Below are 21,482 nucleotides of genomic sequence, written 5' to 3'. Positions count from 1 at the left end.
AGACTTCCGCGTTGTGTCCCGAAATGATGTACCATAGTGATCAGGACTCCCTTGCTTTGCTGAGATGCTGTTACGTGTATACCTCGAGTGGAGACAGCGATATGGCACTGCCGAATGCGATGGGCTCTTCTACCAGGCATGGCAGGTGGTTCCAGAAGGCACAATCGGTGTAAATTGACGCAGTCTGCAAGCTGTATATAACAGGCCAGCAGGCAGGCTATCTAGGGGGATCACTCCCAGACCACTCGTTCCCCTGAGGCTACGATGGCAGCCGCCGCCAGCAGCAACGGTCATCATCGTAACCAGACGTCCCGCAGCAAATTCCATCGTCGCGACATACTCGATGGCCTCGATTCCTCAGTGCTTGAAACTCTGCAGAAACCTGCGGCGAGCGCGGGGGAAACAGATGCAACTATCGGGGACGTGGAGTACATCGGTTCATACAATTGGATTGATCAACAAAAGCCAACGATTGTCGTCCCAGGTAGCCCAACCGTTCTTTCTTCAGATGACGATGAAAGTGCTCACGCTACCATCGCGGTAGGCTCGCCTCGTATGTGGTTGAATCGGGAGGTACCATTCCAGGTTACGCCTGACGAAGGGACACACTGCATCTACGAAGATGGGTGGAAGGTGCAGGCATATCCCATGCTTCCATGGTTCCACGCGGTCGACACCGTGATGAGTCAGGGATCCCGGCAAATGGACTGGAGCGGTGTCGACTTCGTGGCAAGCCGCAACACGCTGCGGAAGCTGCTCCGGTGGACCAAAGAGTCAAAGCCGGATGACTTCAGGATAGATACTCAGCTCGCTGGAGAACGCACCGTTGTGTTCGGCCAGTGGGTCGAGCGGATGTGGATGAACGCGGACAAACGTTATCCAGGATACGGGAGAAGCTTCGAGCATGAGAGCACCTGCGCAGCTCCAGGATTAGAGCACTTGAATACAACTGGCCACACCCGTATCATCAAATACGTAGGTTCCTTCGTATTACCCTTCCTAATATTTTGGTGTTCATCGTGTGCCTAGACCTTTGGTGGATTGACCATGGTAGTCGGCTTCGAGGTGGATGCATACATCGCCTCCGGAAATCCATCTGGCCCGTTGACCGTCGAAGAGGCCACATTTTCTCCGAACAACCTGAGGACAGACGTTCCCCATAAACCATACGTGGATGTCATACACGCCGGCAGTCAGGTACCGCAGGAAAATCTCGTCGAGATCAAAACGGGCAAAAAGATCAGATGGAAAGAGACGTACCCGCAACTATTCCTCTCGCAGACGCCTCATCTGTTCGCGGCTAGCCATGAACAAGGGCAATTCCACCAGATCCGGAGGTTGACCACGAACGATCCAGAGATGCGCGAGTTGGCTGCGGGGTTTCAGGGTGATTTCTCGAGGCTGCGGAATGCTCTGGTCCTTAGTCGGGATGCTCTCCGCCGTCACAAGCAGTCGGCGCGTCTGAGCCTGGTCTACCGGAAGGGAAAGTTACAAGTACACCAAATGGATAATGCGGATAGCTGCTTGCCTGAACCTGTGCTGAAACGCTTCGAGGTGCGTGGCATGAATGAGGTGATTATATTTGGTGACGTCCATCTCAGGTACCAGGACCATAAGTCGAAGATCGGAGAAGAGGGGATGCCTCGGGAGGCTGCCTTTGTGTATAGAGTACCGTGACAAGCGTCGAAGGAATGATGTGCAGCGGCCGTAATCAATGTACAACTTGAACACAACACTCACTGCATAAGATGGAGGGTATTCTCGGACGTGATGCAAGGTCAGACTTCGAAACATTGCCGTAGCAGAGGGGTATCGGCATCACTCTCTGGACATGCGTTCAGTGTACAAGCGAAGGCCCACGCCATAGTCTGCCTCCGACTGACAAAGGGAGACACAACTTGAAGGCCCATGCCATACGATGACTGTGCATCGTCGCGGACGAGGTAGACAGGCGCCGCCCAGGACTTCCGAGAGTCGAGACTCCCGGAAGGCTGCCAGTGCGAGAAGACACACACTTCAACTAGATTGAAGGGATCGTTGTGAAGTCAACGGTGACAGGATTCCGACCACCGTTGAGCCAAAAAGCCTCTTAGGCTAATTACGTCTTCGACCAAGGCTAATGACCGCCGCAATGCGAAATCGAGAGAGAGCTCTGTTCGCACGAAGAGCTCCGCATTTATTTTCGTGTGAGTGCAGCTCGTAATTATATATGTGCGGAGGAGAGCAGCCGGAGTCAAGACGACGCATATGACACACGGTGTTGACAGTGACACGGCGCGTGGCGCTGCACAGACAGCCCGTTGCCACAACGAACAAAACAAAGCCAAATACGTTCCTTACCCTCTCTCCATCGTCACCCACGGCCGCCAGCCCTCTTTCCGCAGCGCGCCCGCCGTCCTTGCTCACGACCACCATGCTCGCCCTTGTCTTCGGCCTTCTCCTCGCTGCGCTCCCCGTCCTCGCGCAGGACATCGTATACACTCCCATACACAATGCGACCGTCATCTACGGCACCTGGGCCTCCGGTGCTATGAACGTGCTTACAGGCTCGGTGTGTGCAGAATACTCGCAATAGTCGATCACGATCACTGACTATAGCACAGGGCTTCGCCAACCCTGCTAAAGGGAGCTTCAATTACCCGAACACGACCGGAGTCTCGTTCTCATTGTGAGTATCCATTCATTGTCGCCTGGGGATGCTGCTGGGATCGCCGTGAAGTTGGGTGCATGAGGATGGCAGTTGGCATCTGCTATTTAATGGCAGTAGTCACATATGGATTAGCTGATTAGGCCGGGACGCTCTATGCCGGTCTAGAGGGAGGCTGAGCCCGTCAGGATCCACTCCCTGTCACCCTCGCGGTTCGACGCCGCAGGCGCCTCTGCCTATGCATGATGGCACTTTCCACAAGGATATGTCCTGGTTACTCGGGTGTTGAGGGTCATGTGGAAGTATGTCTACCACAGATCCTCAGAGGACTCCGCATACGGTGGCATCCGATGCCACGATGATCACGAGACAATCTCAGAACCTGTGCAGAAAGCCGAATCTATCGAGACGTACTTCCCCAGGACGCTCTGTGGGATGTCCTTGAGGCCGCTGTCGTACGGCAGGGGCTATGTACCATAGCCGAAGCGTATGGCTACCGACTGCTGCGTACGAAGCAGAGGTGGTATAATCGTTGTGGGGGGTCGTTTCTCACTGCTTGGTTCTTCGTGGCACTGCGGTGCTGAAAATGTCATGCTGGCGCGAAGTTGGCACTCCGATCAGAGCAACCGCGAGAGCCTGCTTGAGCTTACAGCCATGGAACTCAGGATCGCGTCTCTATGTACATCTCATGCTACAACATTTACAGTACGCGGATTCTGTTTTGCTGTGTTTTTTTCACCAGCGACTTTGTCGAGAGCGAAGCGGCGGTGGGGGCATCACTCGCTGCGCGCTGTGACTGACTGTGACGTCCCTCTGTGCCTCCACGTCCCAGGAACCTCGCACTGTTCAAACCAGTCACTAACTTATCATGCGCAGCACGGAGGACGGCTATTTCGAGATCGCGCGGTATCGATTCCAGAGCAACGGCACGCAGCCGAGCTGCATCACAGGCGTAATCGACTGGTCGCACGGGACGTATGTATTGCAGCCCAACGGCTCGATCACGACAGCGCCTCTCGGCGACGGCTTCATGCAGGTGCAAGACGCCTGCGCGGCCGTGTCCAACGTCATCATGGACTACAACCAAACCGAGCTTTTCAAGTCCTGGAACATCTTCCTCGATGCCACCCTTGGATACCAGCTCATTCTCTATCAATACGACGGCACCCCGCTGCCGCAGCAGAACCTCTACTCGACCACACCGAACATGCTGCCCACTGTGAATCTCCGCAACTCCTCCTCCGCATCGACGACGGCAACGACTGCCGCCAGCAAGCGCGAGCTCGTCAAGCGGAACGCAGCACCAAGGACGCACGGCTGGGATCTGCGGAGCGTGGTCGGCCTCAGCGCGGCGATGCTCATCGCGGGTGTGTCGTCAGTGCTGCTATGATGGTGATGGTGGTGGACAGGTGTATAGCTTCTCCCTCTTCGCTTCCTCTTTACTCTACGTCTCGCTTTCCCCCTGTCTTGTCATGCTAGCTACAGTCGCATATTCTCACGACCGGCTGTTGGACCGTTTGCATTAGCTATTACTACTACCACCATTTCATAAGCGGCTTGTGTACCTCGACCAGATTATACCCGTCGACTGCCTTCCGCGTCCGCTCGTTTGCCCTAGACATACACGGATGATGGTCACTGTACGAATGCAAGCCGCCCGATGATGCCATGAACCGTCCAATCATATCGGGCTTCCACCTGTATGTAATATGGGAGACGTCGTGATATGCAGCTGTAAGTTACCTGGAGGTTCAGATGAGCAGAATCCAGATCTAGAGTCATTGGCCCGTAGCCAGTATATAATGGGTCCCGTGGCTTCCTAAAACTTCGTTCACAGCGCTGCTACCAGGCAGGAGCTCGAGGAGGACAGCATATCGTTTACCGAGAAAAGCGCCAGTGAGTTGTTCTACTTGTTGCAAGTGTCGAACTATGCTGATCGTCCACCTCTTTAGAATGCGCGGTAATCTACCAGCCACTCAGACTGGGTACCAACAATGTAGTCGTCACGACAGACCGTGCCGAGATCAAGCGGAAGGCGTTACGGCGCAATGCGCTCTCGCTCGCCAAGTGCATTCTTGCATTCGTGACTGTGTCCTCACAAGTAGACTGGTAAGATCTGCAGTAAAAGGGGGAAACACGCCTGTGGGGTGCACACGCATATCTATGCGGATCGGTATATGCCAACCTTGAGAGGCATCTCGGGTCTAGTACTCTCCTTCCCCACTGTCGGATAGCGTATCGCAGCAACGTTCCACACGATCGGTTTCTCGGTCAAGTCGAAAGTGAAGTGTGTGAGCAGGACGGCCAGGACGACCTCTGCAGCATAGTCAGCATCCGATATTCACAGCAACTGAAGCTCGCTCACTCATTTCCATCTCCGAGAATTTAAAGCCTCTGCATCGGGGTGAGCATGACTCGGAGAACACTAGAAGATCGCTCACATGCAAGCCCTCTTGCCGGCTAAGAATGTGAGCCTGCAACCATATGCCGTGAGTCTCCAGCGCAGCTATGAACAATATTCAAGCCCTACAGGTTTGAGTAAACTCCCGGTATCCGTGCATCAGTAACCGCAGACGGGAGCTGTGACCATCGCTGGGGCTTCCACTCGAGCGCGTCCGGGCCCCACAGGTCCTTGTTGACGTTCGACGCGTACGTGCCAATGAGGATCTCAGTACCTTGGGGCACAAATAGCTCTGTCAGCGTCCGCCCATCCGATGTTGTGATCGGCTGAGAGAGCGGGACGATGTTGTCCTCCTGGGCTCTGTATGAGCTCGTGAGCTAACAATGAATTCGAATGGATCATAAGATGACTCACACTCGGACGATATTGGTAGCAGGCGGGTAACTGCAAATTGCGTGAGGCCGGAGTACTTGAAGTTGTCAGCGATGTTTCACCTACAGTCGCAGTGTCTCCCTGCAAACACTATCCAACAGTGGAAGACTGTCGAGTTCGTCGTAGGAGATTCCCTCGACCGCACGAGCTTCAAGGAGTTCCTCGCGCAGCTTCCGCTGAACGTCTTGGTTCATCGAGAGTAGGTGCAAGATGCGCGCCAGCGTTGTCGAGGTGGTTTCCAACGCAGCGAAAACGAATGTACTAGCGATTTGTGACACGTCTGCCGATTTTAGAACAGACGGGTAGGTGCTCACCTTATCTGTGCAACAACTTCATCCTCTGGGAGCCGCTCGGTCTCATCTACCGCCATGTTCGCTCGCACTAGGGTTACGTTCGTCGAATCTATGCCGTCAAAAACAATCAATGGCACTCACTCAAGATGCCGATCAGATCCTTCCCTTCTCCGAGCTGTTCGATGACGGCCTCATCTCCTTGCTGCAGCACCGCCTTCTTTCCCTCATAGATCTGTGCCGCCCGACTGTTGATCGTATCGACGATGTCGTGGACTTGCCGGATGATTGTTGTCTTCGGAAGGAGTTCCACGACCTTGCGTCTGAACCAGGGAGGGCCGAGTACTTGCACGTAGGGGATGAAGCGGCGGATTACCGCAAGACGGACCATCGTTGGGCTAGCAGTGCAACGCGACGTGCGGTCGTCAGCTCTGACGCAATATCCGCAGACTGAGGAGACGCACTTGAAAGCTTTGATGGCATCCGCAAATGGTTCACGCCTCTCCTCCACGAGAGGATCGAATGAGCATCCAAGGCCCCCTTGACCAATCAGTTCCAGCGCGACGCGCACCGTCCACCCAAGGATGTCAGTCTCGGATTTGCCGCCTTCGATGGTTGTTCGCATGGCATCTTGCAGCTGATAGCCACTTGAGGTCCACGCAGCCGTGCACCGTCAAAATGTCCACTCACCTTGTACACAACGTCGTAGAAAATGGGAAGCATGCGACGCATGTGGTTGATCGAGAACACTGGATTGAGTAACTTTCGCTGTCTGCTGTGAGGGATGCCTGTATCGAGCCTTGAGGACTGTATATTAGGGGACGTCACTCGCAACTTATACCTCGCGTGGCCAATAAGCCCGGTCCGAATAGGATGTGTGCCATCCTATCATGGTGTCAGACTAGTTGCGCATGCCATATCAACACATGAGCTTACTCAATGAATGCTTTACTTGGTTGGTAGATAGGCTCTTCTTTGATTAGGATGCTATGCAGGGCCCATGGGTCCGATACATAGAGGATAGGTCGCTGAACATCACGTTAAGAAACCTGCATTAGGCGACACAGCGAACACGAACACGACACGTACTCCCATCATTCCGTGTATCTTGACCACAGAGCCATAGTCGAGTGCGACATGTCGCTGAAAGGCGTCCCCATCGCGGGCAAACCATTGTTTGAGGTTCCCTATCGCAGATCAAGAATGAACAGGTTCTCAGAATGACTACAATAGAATGCCTTACCTGTCATAAGGGACATAGACTGGGGCCCTCGGAGCTTGCGAAGGCGCGCATATGTGAGGTGCGAACGAGCCATTCGCCCTAGCACCCAAGCAATGCTAAGTGCTATCGCGGCCTGAACAACTTGAAGAATATTGTGCAACATCTTGCACTGATCGTGGGGGAACAGAATGAACACGGTACTCGAGTTCGAGAGTACATATAGACACCGCAACTACTAGTGTCTCATGGGCGGCTGGTTGTAACATCGGGGCGATCCCCGTACCTTGATGTCAGAATATGCTGATCTGCCGCGGGTCATTGAAACACACATAGTAGGGCTTGGTGCCGAAACATTGAAGGACGAAACCGCGAGGCCCCAAGGTCATGCGCGCAGCGCAAATTCGACGCGATACTCCAGGCCTGTCGATCAGTAATTGGGGCGGGACGCCGACTTGACTTATACATAAGTCGGATCAAAGCATACAACAGTTCGCAAAGTGCACGCACTCCTTTCGTGAAATATTCACGGGACGTGATACTGTACAGTGTAAACTTCAAATGTCAAGTGAATGATCAAGCGGTGACTCAACGCTCAGTCACTTGGCATCTGAAAGTCATTTCCGGAGACAAGTGGCATAGGTGAAAATATTCTTCCCTCTTCAAGTAGCTGCGCCGCGCGACTGAGTGTTACTAGAACCTGTCTGTCTCTTCAGTAGGATGACATACCGGAAAAGGTGCGCATACCAATAGTTTACGTCGCTTTGCCGCTGAAGCTACAGACTGGAGATCGCGCACCTGCAGCTGGCTAGTCTCCCCTAGGCAGATCCTAGAGAACACCTCTTTGTATGAGGGGTAGGAGGCCCTTTCTAAGGGCAGCTGACCGATTCAGATTTGACAATGACATGCAAGTTGACACGGCGGCGGGCGGGCGCTTTAGGGCGCTGTACCGCCCGATCTCTGATCTGGGTTCACGACGCACGTGATTTTGTGGCCACGCAGGCTCAGCGAATATTCAGTGATGCTTGGTGTCCTACGTACGGTATGTATACGCCTCCGAGGAGTGAGTATTACGGTGCTTCCGATACATCCTGCACTTACATATTGACCATCTTACTTTAGCTCAATAGCCTTCTCATCGATCCTGCCCTTCTACGACGAGTAATACCCCGTCGAATGTGATGTCAAGTTTGTCCGAAGTAACTGAATGACCATTGCACACCTTGAAGCAATCAGGAATGGGCCAAACCGGAATCAGTGACTGCTGTACGTGCATTCCTCATCCTGCCATATGCTCTTGAATTAAAGTGCTGAATCACAGCGACAGCAATCAGTAGAGCTGGGTGGGTAAAATGCCTTGACTTGACCAGTCGCCATACAAAAGCGGCGCATCGTCTAGTCATATCACAGTCTATGCATCCTTGTTATCAGGTACGGCCACCACCAAGCTTCGGCACGTGTACCATCGCCCAACGTGCCACGTCGACGTCCAGAATTGCTGAGGCAAAATTATCATCGACCGTGGCGTCCGCCCAGAGTTAGAGTTCGGCCGATGCTGAGCGCGGATCATCGAGCCCATGGGACATCTGTCACAGACGGTCTGCTGAATCCCATTACGACATACCACGTTCGTTCTACACAGAACGATCCCCTGACGCATTCTGTCTTGTCTATCGAGTCGCGAGATGCAGCGTCTGCTCATGCTCTCGTTGACCTCCTGTATTGTCTGGATCATCTGGCAGATTTCTAGGGTATATGCAGCGACGTCGACTATTCGTAATCTTCCCGGACCTGCATCGGGAGCATTCATCACAGGCGAGACTCACTAGATCGCGTTGATATCCATCACTGCCTTACGGAAAGACAGGCAACCTGAAACAGTGGTTTGCTTGGGATGGTGAAGCCTTCCAGAGGCACATCGGCCTTGACTATGGTCCTGTCGTGAAGTTGCACGGTATGATTCAGGTACGTCTGACATACACTGAGCGTTGACGTAGAATGCTGATCGTATTCGCAGCGACCAATGCTGTATGTGTCAGACCCGAAGGCGATACACAGTATCTTAGTCAAGGATGAGCCCTTCTATCAAGAGAGTCCGGCTTTCACAGAGTATGGCCTCATCGAGACATCGAGACTCATACATAGCTGAAATCGCCGCAGAGTGGCTCGCGTATCATTCGGCCCTGGGTTGCTCTCTACGTTAGGTGAAGTCGTGTTTTGGAACCGCTGACGAGACAGAAACTCATGTAATGACGAAGGTCATACTCATAGCAGACAGCGCAAGCCGCTGAATCCCGTCTTTTCTATCGCCCATACACGACACATGCTTCCAATATTTTACAATGTCGTCTCGAAGGTATGTGTCTCCCGTTTTCCCGTGCATACAAGCGTCGAACAGGTGCAATGCATCTTCGGGATGCCTAATCGCTGTTTTCATGCATCTGCAGTCCGACGATGGGCAGGCTGGTCATTCTCCGACGCTTCCTGCTATACGTCTGGATGCTAGGACCTGTATGGCTCCGGCGACGCCTCGTAGACCTCATACCCAAGACATGGGCGATCCCCCAAGTCGTCGAAATTTTGGAGACAATGGATAGAAGATACAGAGAGATCCACGAAGCCAAGAAGGCTGCGCTCCATCACGGAGACGCGGAAGCGGTCAAGCAAGTCGGAGATGGAAAGGATATCATGAGCATTCTTAGTACGTAGCATGGGCGAAGTCACTCAGGGGTGACACGATTAAACTTCGGACGTATTTTCAGTGCGAGCGAACATGTTCCAATGAGGGCGAACGGCTGCCCGAGGCGGAAGTCCTTGCGCAGATGTCGTGAGTGCCGCTGTTCACAATCACGCACTTGTCTTAACTATCCCACGTATCAGACGCCAGAACCCTCGTCTTCGCCGCGATGGAAACTACGTAGCGCACCTTGTGCCCCATCCTCCAGCTTCTCGCGAAACACAAGGACGTACAAGGAAAATTGCGGGAGGAGCTCCTGGGAGCCCGTGCTGCGGACGGGATCGTATGATCAGCTGGACAGTCTGCCGCTGCTAGATGGTGTCTGCCGGGAAACCTTGAGATTGTGAGTAAGGTGCGATGATTCCGCTTGTCGACATCTGATGTCTACATGCTTTTTCCTTAGGCACCCTCCAGCGACCAATGTGAATGGTCTGCGGATGTACTGTAGGCGTACTGACATTTATATTTAGGGCTACAGCGGACAGGATGCTCCCGCTCTCCCAACCAGTCAACACGTTAGACGGGAGAACACGAAGCAAAGTCTTTGTTCCTGAAGGAACGAAGACATTGATTGGCGTTTATAAGTCGAATGCAAGCAAGAAATTCTGGGGACCCGATGCCCTAGAATGGAAGCCACAACGCTGGACTCAACTGCCACCTACCGTAGCAGAGGCTCACATACCGGGTGTGTATTCGCACCTGTGGGTCATTGTGTCCTTGATGCCATGTGATCGTTATTGACGTCTGTACCAGGCTGTCCTTCATTGCAGGGAAGCGAGCATGCATGTAAGCCGGTCCGCGTATGTCCAATTCCTTGATCAGCTAGATGAAACAATGCTTCACAGCGGCTTCAAGGTTTCCGAGATGGAGATGAGCAAGTCACCCCGCTCGTTATGTCGGTTCTGATGCTGACTACTGTGTAGGGGTCGCACTCGCTGTCATCGTGACAATAATCATCTTTGACCTCCCAGAAAACCCCTTCACATGGAACGTCGCCGCTGTATGGGACCCAATCGTAGGCCGAGAGAGCGTGAAGCCCGAGATGCCACTCAGATTCAGCATGTATGCAGCGCAATGAGGGATTGCAAGCCGTAACCATTTCGCGACTGCGTTTGTTATGTGTTTGTTGTTGCACGTTCAGCGTCTAGGTCCAGCTACTGATAAGCACAAGATACGTCGTCTCGCTTCTTGCGCGGTTCCGACCGAATCGCAGCCTCGCGGCACTGCCGGTGACTCTGGAACGTTAGAAATCATGATATGCAGCTCTCGGTCCATCCATACACAGCTTCCATTGCTAACGGCCAATTATCGCTGGCAGTGGATATGCCCACCGCATCAGCGCGCCTCATTCCCATATGTTGTACGGTGAGTGAGCGTCTTGTTCACCTCATTCGAATCTAAGAATGACTGGGCGCTCACAAGGACATTGCAGTTATTTTGTCAACCGATGATACGGTACAAGAAGGATACCGCTGACTTTGTAAGTTCTGAGCCTTTCGGTTCCGAGCTAAACCGGCGCGCTCACAAGCGCACGGCCTGAACCGCTGGGTTCTATGACGAAACGGTGCTACGACGCAACCACCTAGAAGGAAGTCCTTCCGCGACTTCTTGAGTGGAGAGCAATTCGCCGGAAGGGATACGTCATAACAACGTTCGCATCTGCCCTCCATTTCATACGTTATTCTTTCCGCGCTTACAATCAATTTATAAGACGGACGCCGTGTATCTGAGTGGTCATGACCATGTCGGCGTAGCCCTATCGCACCGGAGATACCAATCGAAATGGCAAGGCGAGCAAAGATGCATCGTACGTATTTACGGCGCAATATTGAATTTGCTGCTGATGTTGCAGCCACGGCCAGCGTCGCTGGAGTGCCAAGGGCAGCTTGGAGAAGAACCATGACGCGATACAGGCTGGGCGTTCGCTCGTTCAGACGAAATCGATTGCGACAGACAGGCTTTGGCTTCCAACTGCTTCTAGCTCTCAACGACGCTTCTATGGGCGAAGAAGCATCTCGGTGTATGCGATAGTGCGTCCCGTCAGTCACTGGTAGTAGCATGATGCTCAAGTCGCACAAGAGTGCATGTCACTTCTCCCGAGATGGATCGTCGAGTCGGGGTGAATGGACTTCTTAGTAGCGACCACTGCTAGCCAAGACTAGTGGTTCAGATCTCTTCTTCGATAGCTCGTGCGCTCGATGCAGCTAGTACAACGACGGCCCATTACTTCCGAGAATCTCCCCGACGCACCTACGCGCCTGGTCTTCAAATGCCCTTCTTCGTAAACAAGCACACCGGCTCGCCTCGGAATTTCCACGATGAGGCGGATCACTGGCTGCACGGTGCTCATGCGACAACTCCAGCGCTACCTTTGCTCGTCTCTCCTCTGTCCAAGCTGAGAAGGGTGCTGGCGAGCCCTCGAGGTTGCGCAACTGACTTCTGGTCCTCGTGGCCAAAGCGTACACCGGGAACCTGCGGTATGTCAAGATAGATGTATGTCGAGCGTGGCTGATGCTGACAGTTCTCTTCTTTATTGGTGGCCCCCCAACTTGGTGTGGACCGTGCCGCGTTCGGCATGTACATCCTCGCGGCGAACTTCCGCCCCGCATTCGAGAAGCGTAGAAGAGGTACTTCGTCGTGGGCGGGGTCAACTCGGGGGAAGTCAGCTAATAGCATGGCGGCGTCAGGGCCCTTCTGCAGCCGCGGGAACGCCCTGGTACTCCATGATCCCGATTCATACAAAGAAGGACGGTGGCCCCGTATGGTGGAAGTTTGGGTTGGACGGTGGACGGTGGGTAGGCTGGATGCATATGGCCCTGGCAGCCCGTCCGTGCTTCGCTGTCGCTTACGAGCACCCCCCCTTACTACTCACTCGACGCAGGCTCGCCGCACCCTCTTCCCCAGGCACGCCGCGCTATTCAACAAGTAGGTGCCCAGTTCTATAGGCCCCATTCATCACCGATGCTGCGCATTCGAAGCCGGCTCTGCCGCTGCAGCATGTACGTATTCCGCTCTTATAAGGATACATTGCGGGGACTGTTCCTGGTGCGCGCGATTCAGTATGTACGTCCGAGTTGTGTGAACCCTACCTTCTGCGCTCCCTTCGATGCGGCCAGTCGGCACAGAGCGTAGTTGCGATCAGATACATTCATTTCACTGAAGTAGAGACTCTGTATTGCTGATGCGCTGAGTCGTCCATCTGCGTTCGCGCTCAAGATGTACCAGTGAGAGGATGAAGGCACTTTGGGTAAGCTTGCGCATTGGGTGAATTGAGGTCGACTCTATTGCTAGACTCATCAAGTTCTCGGCCTCAGGCCTTAGCAAGCGGACGCGTCAGTTGACTTGCCTCTCCTTCTCGCTACGCGATCGTCTGTGATGAGTCGCGCGTGCTTATATTCGGTCGTGCGACTAGTACTGAGCTCCAGTCATTTACTTGATCTGTTGACCAGCCCAGTTACACGCAAGTTACACGTACCACGCACCTCCAGAAACGATGACACTGAGTACTTGGGCACATTGCAGTGTACGAATCGGGGGAAACCAATCGCCGATCTACTATTCGGCCCAAGACCCGACGGAGGCTGCAGGGAGAGCCACCTCCGAGTCTCCCCGCCGCCTCGAGGGGGACTTTCTGACTATACGAGGACTAGCACTTGTCGCCTGGGACCCGCCACACCCATCGCGGTCCCATGAGCACGGAACAGTGAGCACGCAGCGCGCACCTGCACACTCCCCGCGGGGAGATAGACACGTTGACAGGGACAAGCCCGACGTCGATCATGCATTGCCGTCATGCGTCTTGCGCCGCGTCAGGCAGCTGCCGCGTATCCCTTGTATATTATACATTACGCGCGCACGGGGACGCGCGCGCCAGGTATCGTATCGCGCCAAAGATTATAACTACAGCGACGGAGACGGAGGGGCGGGGGAACAGGCGTGCGGATGCGAGCGGCAGGCACAGTGGGATGGCTGTCCATTCGGTGTGTGCGGACGAAAGAAACACGGGCATACGATACTTCCTCTCTCCTTGCCCGCTCTAGTCCTTCTTTAGGTCTCGCCTGATCACAAACATGCGGTCGCCTTCTGCTCTCGTGCTCAGCTCTTGAAGGCCCCCGATACTCGCAAGTTCTTGCGTACTCCGCCCCTTCGCGAGCACGACGTAGATTTCGAGGCCGTCGCCGACCTGCGTGAGTGAAGTGAGTCAGCTCGACACCATAGATCCCAGGGTTGCCTTGTGTACGGACCTCAATGTGGCGCTCTGTTGCGCTCGTGAACGAGTCGATGACGATGGAGAGGACGTCTGGGAGAGGAAGGTGCGTGGGATGATTGGTACCGGGCGCCGGTGTCTGGTTCTTGAAATAGATCTAATGTGAAGTCGTCAGGGGGGGTCTGTGACCGGGCGCGGGCGCGGGAGCAGAAGCCGCGAACGTACCTGGTTGTCCAGGAAGGGCTGCACGAGAGACTGTGCAGCACCCGCGGCTCGACATGCTTCACGCTCATACGAGCCGACGGGGTCGAAAGAGTAAACGGCACCCGTGCCTAGAGCGGATGCGGAGTGAGTGAGTGCGCGCGCGTGTGCGTGGGCGCGAGCGTGTGCGCGCACGAGAGCCTGTGTGCGAGACGTGGGAGGGCGTACCGTCTTCCTCGATGCCACCGAGGATGTTGTAGACGTAGTAAGGGAAGAAACGTTGCGCGTAGAGCATCGTCTGGATGAGTCTCGCGATCGCGCGGAGGGGCATGTCTTTTGCGTGGGCATGGCGGTACCACTGTGCATGACGACTTAGGAATCTGGAGAACGATGGAGAAACTGGTATAGACGCACCTCGAGCCGCTGCTTCACCTTCTTCACGAACATGTTACCATCTGCCGCGAATCCATTGACCGCTAGCACCGCGCGCTCAGTTCTGGTGGACGCGTCAGCTCTCTCGCACTCGGCCTGCTGCTGCTCCCCCCACGCCACTCACAATCTGAAGACCTTGGGTGCATAACGCGTCTGGATACTGTACCCCTCGCTCTGCCTGGTGTCACCCGCAATGACTGAGAAGTCCGCACCCGCGATGGCGAGGATAGTGCCTCCATTCTCAGAGTAAGGGTTGAACTGCCGCTGTTGCGGGCGTTCGTAGGAGCCGTCGGGCATGATGGGTGCGATTGCGGTGGCGTACAGACTGAATTGCCGCACGATGGGCAGCACGGAGATGGAAAGAGCAAAGAGGAGGGCGGCGACGGAGAGAGGCGTATATACGCTCAGGTGATGGGGCCGCGTCAGTTCGCGCAGACGCCACGGTCGCGCGCATTTGGGCGGCGGAGTTTGAACGATCCTCCCGAGATTTCTGCCACCGTGTTTGCGGGCAGTCTGCGGCGTCGCGTCTTCGCCTCTTCGACCTGCTCTCCCACCATCATCCCCCGACAGCCCTCGGCCAGCGGCACCCCAGCAGCCCAGCGCCCACCGCCTTCCTGATCCACGCTCCTATTCTCCCGACACCGAATATAGCCCGCCAGCTGCCCGCCCCCTTTCTCCGCTGTTTCTCCAATCGTCTCGGCGTCTTCCCCCTCCCCTCCGAGAGGCCCTGGTACACGCCCTCTCAACTTACGTTACGGCCAGCTCGGTGAGTAAAGTCCCAGGCTGCCCACTCCTCCTCCTCCTGGCGGAGCGTTACCCGAATGGTCAGCTATATGCGCGCCAAATGCGACTATATGCGCGTCTGTGGCGGCTATATGCGTCCCAGCGGCGGTCCAGAACCATGCACCCTGCTTGTTTCGCTCGCCACCCGGAGAATATCCGTATCTACCTCTGGCTTCGCCGCCGCACAGGGACATGCAGCCACCGCCTTGGGCGCGTATGAGGCGACGCTGGTTTGCACCATTCGCTGACTCCGTCTCGCTCGGTGGCAGATCGATCCCAGGGCCACTCCTAACGCTTTTGATGCGAATATATGCCTCGGTCCTTCTCACTATGCCATTGAATTGTATCCATGCTTGCTTGCTTGCTCGTTCCGCCGAAGTCCGTGCATCCCTTCTATCAACACTTATCAGATAGCCCTCCCCTGCGCAGGTTGACATCACTTCCATCTACGGCGCTTGACACGTCCATATTCCCCGAACATTGAACGAGACGCAACGTCAAACCTTAGCTTCCACTGGCGCCTCCAACTGGTTATGGCTGGTGGACTCTGGAGAAGATACGCATGCCCAACTTGCAATTCAATCTCTCCGTCTGCTCGTCTTGCGACACGCGCATCTATCTCGTTTTCGCGGCCTCACAAATCGCTCAGACATGGCTGTTGCAGGGTGCGTGGACGCAAGTCTATCCAGACGTAGCGCGACTCGACCCAGGCAAGTCATGATGTGAATTTTCGGACGCAAAGCAACCTGATCACCGCGGAATGGACTTCGCTCGGACAAAACTGCGTACGGCCGGGCTCTCAACTTTCGCCGTATGAGTTTATGCCGTGGTTGGGATATTCTGGGATGTCCTCTCGGTTCTGTGATCCCAACGGAAACGTGGGTCTCCCCCGGACCCGACTGGGTAAACTCGCGCATCATTATCCAAGCATAAGCCGCATCCCTAATCCTGGGGTGAGGGGTCCGATGTCAAGTGGCGAACGCTTCGCGACACAATTTCCGTCAGCCCGCCTCGCGCAACTAACGATATATCGCACAACCTTCGATCTGCCGGGCTGGTGGCAAGTATCTCGCAATGCAAATCTCGGGGCATTGTAAACGCTCGCCGTTCCGCTTGGCAGCCGTTGCTCAAACAAAGTCAACGGCAACACCAGGACACCTCTGCTCCCTTTTCAAGTTCCACGTCTATCGCAACCGTCTCACAGTTGACCGCGAACTCAAGCTGCTTCTGGCGCGAGCCGCAACCCGTTATTTCTCCAGCGCAGTATCACACCGCGCTCGTCCGTGCGCACGTCTCGTCGCAAAGCCGCCGCGCTCGTCCCGCTGCTCCGTACCATGCCGGCATGCGTATCGCGCGCCTCCGTAATCTACGATCCATCGCTCGCCTTTCGTGGTTCACCGCCAGGCGCGACGCGCTATTACGCCGTGATTGCGCCGACAACAACATTTCCGTGCTTTGACAGATGGGGCTGCCTTTCAGCTCCAGCGTGCCCGGTCAGCGCGGCTGAATTGGACGCCGTACCACTGTGCTTGTCTCGGGGCTGTGAAGGAGTTGCAATCCTCCCTCGGTGCCGTGGTCTCAGAACCGCAATACACCTTATTCGTTCAGAAGGTCTCAGCTAATACTGTCTGCAAAATATCCCGATGACATCACTACGACTCTTCTTGCGGCGACATTAAATCTAGGTACACATTCGCCGCGTTCTTTGGTGCTGCGCGATGCACTTACACAGAAGCTTTTACACATGGATTCGAACTTCGCGGCTTGGGATGCATCGGAATCACATGTCGCTCTGGTATAGCCCTCGGTGACAGAAGGGATCAAGAGGAGCGCTGCATAATATCTTGACGGTGCGTTGGAACCCCTATGTTGACTGTCTTGTTACTGATAGATTGCGCAGCATTACGCCGTGCGAAGTTGTAGGATACACTGGTTGGCGGTTATGACTGACCTTGACATAGCCACAGTTGACCGCTCTCGGAACTGTTGGCGGAGACACTACTTCCCCGGTTTGCCAACGACCACCGTGCGTGCCACCATCCCAAATCCACGCGGTGCACAACACTACGGCGTTACGCGGCCTATCCTCGCCCGAACTGCCTCGACTTCGTGCAACCGCAGGCGCCATGGACCATGGCCTTCTCCCGCTACGACGACCGTGACAGAACGTCTCCCAAGAACGCGAAGCCTTCTCACTCGCACAAGCTCCAACTCCGCCCGAATAAGCCTTGCTGTTGCCGCGCCCGGTTTGTCAATCCCAGTCCGCCAGATCGGCCCCCGAGACTGGGGACGAACTCGGAACAGGCACTGACAATCGTAGGCACAGGCGCGGACGTGGCTGCCCCCGCGCCCTCCCCCCTGCAGGGGTACAACTCTTCCCGTATCATCCGCGGCGTATCTATTCCCGTCACCGTCTCGCCATCTCACATCGAGAGTCTGGACTGCGTACTCTTCGTTCTCCACCTGTTTACGGGACGCCCCGTCCCGGGATAGACGGCGCTCGTGGTGGACAGGTTTAATTTGGCATCGAGGATGCCTGCGCTGTCACGACCGCTCTTCCATGCACTCGCTGCCGGTAGTGTCGTTACGTCCACCATCTCTGCATGGAGGTTTTCTCGGAGGATCGTGTCATGCGGCTTACGCGTACGAGAAGGCTGCCGGCCCGCGAGAGTGGTCTCAAGGAACGCCCTCCGGACGTACTATTTTCGACCCTCGACGACAAGCGGCGACGTCGGTATATTGGGTAGGGCCCGCTGGTCAGACGCCTGGTGCGTCCTGCGCGCGCGAATCGAGGGCGCCGCGAGCATATGGTACCGAATCTCGTGGGGCTGAAGTGGTGTACGCCTCCGCCGCGTCTGCGTGTCGGATTCCCAGTGGCGTCCGTACGGCGAGGCTGTCCGTCGATGAATGGGTGCGCATCATTGTCGACGTACCGTCAATTATAATTTACGATATTTCAAGCCTACGCTGAAGTGTGTACCTCGCAGTGAAATCTACTGGCATACTGATCATATATATTGGCTATTTTACAGGTATTCCTTGTAGTTCGACAAGTCACTCTTATAGTAATCAAACCCCCATATGGATGAAAGGTACCCATCTCTCAAATGACGCACCACTCTTCTGAAGCTCCAGAACAGCATCGTGTAGGGCCTGTGCTGCTTTCATAGCATTTGGGATCCCGCCTTTCAGAAGCACAGCATACACCTTCTCAGCTACAACCGGCCCATCCTCATCTTGGATTGACCACATGGTTGCAATGACTCCCTTGTACCCAGCCAGAAGCATGCCTGCAGCCAGATGAACAGCCTCCTCTGATAGCTTGTTGTCACCAGTAGCTGTCTCACAGGCTGAGAGGAATGCAAGCTCTGCATCCTGAAGGGACAGCTTGATCACATCAGCCAATGACAGACTGCCATCCCAGAGGATAATGGCACTAGAGGTTGGCTCGGTCATGTCTTGAACACCATGACAAGCCAAGTGTATCCAATCAGATTCCTCTATGTTCTTCAGTGTTTGCTCTACAGTAGCAGCACTGTCTTTCAAGACCACCATTGCCTGAGGATCATATTGACTGACAAGGTGGACAATTGCATTGACTTCATCTTGAGCAGCATAGAGAGGTGGCTGGCCTGGTGTGAATGACTGACAAATACCCAGAAGTTTGGGTGAGACAACAGCTTTCCTGTTTGTCCTATCCAACAATGCTGTCAATGTTGGGGTATAGGAAGAGATGGCATAGTCAGCCAGCTTTGTACCAGACTGCTCAGTCTCATATTGTCCAGCTGCATGCAATGGCAAGAATGTCAATGGACCTGTGAGGCACCAGAAGACATGTGGAAGTGTGTCTGAAGTTCCCTGATTGACCTATGAATTGAATTATTAAGGTTCAAATACTTTTGTGGCAACCACACATACCTTCAATGCCATCTTCTGTATGATAGGAAGAACTACAGAAGTCCAGAGGGCTGAGAGGATCTTAGGGAACCCAATGTTTTCCATCAATAAGTGTTTGACCTGCTTAGCAGCCCTCTGCTTCCTGATATTGATGCCAAGAGCCATGAGATGACCATTCAACTGGTTCTGCAGCTTGCTAGCATTCTCAATGGGGAACTGAGGCAGAAGTACAAGCTGCAACTCATTTGAGTGGGGCATAATGATCAGAGCATCAGAGCCAAGCTGGCTGATGTTGATGATAACACAAGGACCATGAACTGCTGCTTGCATGAGCTGAGAAGCAGCCTTGGGCTTCAGAAAACTTGCAAAGCCATCTATTGACTGTATATGTTTCACAAGGCTTGCCCACTTCTTGGCTAAGCTTCTGTGCCTCTGTTCAGTGACCTCAACAGAGAGTGAATGTTCCTGAGGCATATCAAAGTGAGGGTTGCTGAGAGCCTCTAGCTCCTTGGATGTGTCCATAAACTGTTGTGCTAGATCAGGCTCCTTTATGCTCAGTTCACTAACTGCTGTTCTCAATTGTAGAATCTGACCCCAAACGATTGACCTTCCCTGCTCCAGCCATTCCAATGCCATCTCAAGTTTCCCTTCTCTAATCGCAGCTGTAGCTGCATTGCATACCAAATCATTATATGGCATGATCTGAGTATATCTATCTGTCATGGGCAGGCCAAGCCATGCAACTTGAGACAACAACTCAACTGCATGCTGATATGCACTCAAGGGAGATGACAATTGATATCTCTGCAGAGTAGCAGCCCATTGCATTGCTGAGTACAGCCTTATGGCAGGCACACCAAACTCTGATGTTACTGCTTGACTATAATAGTCTACTGCAGATCTAACATCATCAATTTGTTGGGAGACACTGAATTTGGTAAGTAGAGCATCTCCTAGATCATTGAGTAGAGCAGGTCTCTGAGGTTCATCTTTGCCAGTGATATGCAGGCTGGTTTTCAATTCCTCCACAGCTCTGTCAATGTCTGCAACAGCATGCTGATGGTTGAATCTAGCTATCAGAGCATGGCCTAGCTCAACAGTAGCCAGTCTGAAATCAGGATGATCTGTGGGAGTCATATGTGTCTCCTGCTTGAGTATTGTGATAGCCTCATCTACAAACTTGGCATCATTGGACACTGTAAATTTGTGCCTCAATAGTTTAGCCAATACAATGAGCATATGAGGCCTGCTTGGATGCTTGCTATCTACAATCTCCACTGCAGTTCTAGCAGCAGCTACCCCTTGATCAATACCACTGGCATTGTTTGCTAAGCCATAGTAGGTGAATAAGGCCTGAGCCAAAGATATGAGCCTGGCTGCCTTGACATCAGGTTCCTCAGTCAATTTGACAGCTTGCTCATGCAAAGCAATTGATCTTTTGATATCTGGCTCTTTCTTTAGCCTCTCAAATCTAGCCAATAGTGCAGAACCTGCATTGGACAGATGTCTAGACCTTTCTGGATGATCCTCAGGTAGGTTCAGCAGTGCAATCTCGTAGCATCCAATAGAGTTGTCCAAGTCATCCATATTGCCTAGATGATGAAACAATGACAGATGCATGCCAGCCTCTGTACTGAGCCATTCAGGAAGCTTTGAATGATCTGGATTGCCCATAGTGAGCTCATCCATGATCTCTAAGCCCTCATGAAGGTTTGCAAGCTCAGAGAAGCATGAGTAATGGATATACAGAGTCAAGGCTAGCAAAGCAAGCCTGTCCAGTTTGGCAGGGTCCTCTGTAGGTGTTAACTCAATAGCCTCTCTGAGTGCAGCGAGTCCATCCAGCATATAGTCCTCAGAGCCTTTCCTCTGGAACAAGGCATGAAGAGACTTTGCAAGAGTCACCAGCCAATTAGGTTTGTCAGGATGATCATCTGCCAAGAGCTTTACTGCAGTCTCTTGAGCAGTGGCAGCCTCCAAGATGTCCATGGCATCCGCATGGAGCCTGTACCGGACGTGGAACAGTAGGCCTGTTAAGTGGAGCTTCTCCGCTTTGTGCGGATCGTCATCTGGAAGATTCATCGTATCAGTGAAATCACACAGGATGTCGGTGATCTCGTCCTCGGAGACGGTGTCTAGAGACGAAATCAAGTCAAGATCAGGACGACGCGTGAGATGCACAAGACCCACCGGAGATGCTCTTGTATACGTCTAAATCGCGGTAGTCCGCTTGTAGACC

General features: G+C 53.9%; 8 protein-coding genes across 8 annotated transcripts; 5 read left to right on the top strand and 3 right to left on the bottom strand.

Annotated features, from left to right (window-relative positions):
- Positions 1 to 466: 466 nt before the first annotated feature.
- On the top strand, positions 467 to 1,622 carry C8Q71DRAFT_782416 (uncharacterized protein). The gene is made up of 3 exons (XM_047924926.1): positions 467 to 975; positions 1,030 to 1,467; positions 1,529 to 1,622. The coding sequence occupies exons 1-3, from the start codon at positions 556 to 558 to the stop codon at positions 1,541 to 1,543; spliced, it is 873 nt and encodes a 290-aa protein (XP_047774534.1). The 5' UTR covers positions 467 to 555; the 3' UTR covers positions 1,544 to 1,622.
- Positions 1,623 to 2,259: 637 nt separating this feature from the next.
- On the top strand, positions 2,260 to 4,307 carry C8Q71DRAFT_302149 (chaperone for protein-folding within the ER, fungal-domain-containing protein). Its single transcript, XM_047917667.1, has 3 exons — positions 2,260 to 2,551; positions 2,604 to 2,668; positions 3,524 to 4,307. Exons 1-3 carry the CDS (start codon positions 2,414 to 2,416, stop codon positions 4,035 to 4,037), a joined length of 717 nt encoding a protein of 238 aa, XP_047774533.1. The 5' UTR covers positions 2,260 to 2,413; the 3' UTR covers positions 4,038 to 4,307.
- Positions 4,308 to 4,808: 501 nt separating this feature from the next.
- C8Q71DRAFT_798996 (cytochrome P450) lies at positions 4,809 to 7,155 on the bottom strand (the record flags this gene model as incomplete). The annotated part of the gene is made up of 14 exons (XM_047925859.1): positions 4,809 to 4,963; positions 5,013 to 5,041; positions 5,089 to 5,121; positions 5,178 to 5,408; positions 5,463 to 5,492; positions 5,547 to 5,741; positions 5,795 to 5,861; positions 5,915 to 6,168; positions 6,235 to 6,407; positions 6,461 to 6,558; positions 6,612 to 6,655; positions 6,707 to 6,798; positions 6,860 to 6,957; positions 7,014 to 7,155. 14 exons carry the CDS (start codon positions 7,153 to 7,155, stop codon positions 4,809 to 4,811), a joined length of 1,641 nt encoding a protein of 546 aa, XP_047774532.1.
- Positions 7,156 to 8,852: 1,697 nt separating this feature from the next.
- Positions 8,853 to 9,457, top strand: C8Q71DRAFT_782391 (uncharacterized protein). Its single transcript, XM_047924925.1, has 5 exons — positions 8,853 to 8,954; positions 9,007 to 9,098; positions 9,150 to 9,193; positions 9,261 to 9,345; positions 9,437 to 9,457. The coding sequence occupies exons 1-4, from the start codon at positions 8,946 to 8,948 to the stop codon at positions 9,278 to 9,280; spliced, it is 165 nt and encodes a 54-aa protein (XP_047774531.1). The 5' UTR covers positions 8,853 to 8,945; the 3' UTR covers positions 9,281 to 9,345; positions 9,437 to 9,457.
- Positions 9,356 to 9,990, top strand: C8Q71DRAFT_302457 (uncharacterized protein). The gene is made up of 3 exons (XM_047917669.1): positions 9,356 to 9,690; positions 9,752 to 9,816; positions 9,870 to 9,990. Exons 1-2 carry the CDS (start codon positions 9,444 to 9,446, stop codon positions 9,772 to 9,774), a joined length of 270 nt encoding a protein of 89 aa, XP_047774530.1. The 5' UTR covers positions 9,356 to 9,443; the 3' UTR covers positions 9,775 to 9,816; positions 9,870 to 9,990.
- Positions 9,991 to 10,894, top strand: C8Q71DRAFT_302253 (uncharacterized protein). The gene is made up of 4 exons (XM_047917668.1): positions 9,991 to 10,427; positions 10,480 to 10,512; positions 10,572 to 10,600; positions 10,650 to 10,894. The coding sequence occupies exons 1-4, from the start codon at positions 10,153 to 10,155 to the stop codon at positions 10,802 to 10,804; spliced, it is 492 nt and encodes a 163-aa protein (XP_047774529.1). The 5' UTR covers positions 9,991 to 10,152; the 3' UTR covers positions 10,805 to 10,894.
- Positions 10,895 to 13,641: 2,747 nt separating this feature from the next.
- Positions 13,642 to 15,078, bottom strand: C8Q71DRAFT_302025 (proteasome subunit). The gene is made up of 6 exons (XM_047917666.1): positions 14,691 to 15,078; positions 14,549 to 14,630; positions 14,363 to 14,492; positions 14,159 to 14,265; positions 13,971 to 14,090; positions 13,642 to 13,909 (listed from the first exon to the last, which is right to left on the bottom strand). The coding sequence occupies exons 1-6, from the start codon at positions 14,861 to 14,863 to the stop codon at positions 13,763 to 13,765; spliced, it is 759 nt and encodes a 252-aa protein (XP_047774528.1). The 5' UTR covers positions 14,864 to 15,078; the 3' UTR covers positions 13,642 to 13,762.
- A 3,321-nt stretch (positions 15,079 to 18,399) lies between these two features.
- On the bottom strand, positions 18,400 to 21,459 carry C8Q71DRAFT_882145 (CHAT domain-containing protein). Its single transcript, XM_047928496.1, has 2 exons — positions 19,268 to 21,459; positions 18,400 to 19,207 (listed from the first exon to the last, which is right to left on the bottom strand). The coding sequence occupies exons 1-2, from the start codon at positions 21,323 to 21,325 to the stop codon at positions 18,419 to 18,421; spliced, it is 2,847 nt and encodes a 948-aa protein (XP_047774527.1). The 5' UTR covers positions 21,326 to 21,459; the 3' UTR covers positions 18,400 to 18,418.
- Positions 21,460 to 21,482: the final 23 nt, after the last annotated feature.

The sequence above is a fragment of the Rhodofomes roseus genome, assembly GCF_022264815.1.
Source record: "Rhodofomes roseus strain CIRM-BRFM 1785 chromosome Unknown C8Q71scaffold_26, whole genome shotgun sequence".
NCBI lineage: Eukaryota > Fungi > Basidiomycota > Agaricomycetes > Polyporales > Fomitopsidaceae > Rhodofomes > Rhodofomes roseus.
Note: the sequence above shows the minus strand (reverse complement) of the source record. Positions and strands in the feature narration are given on the sequence as shown.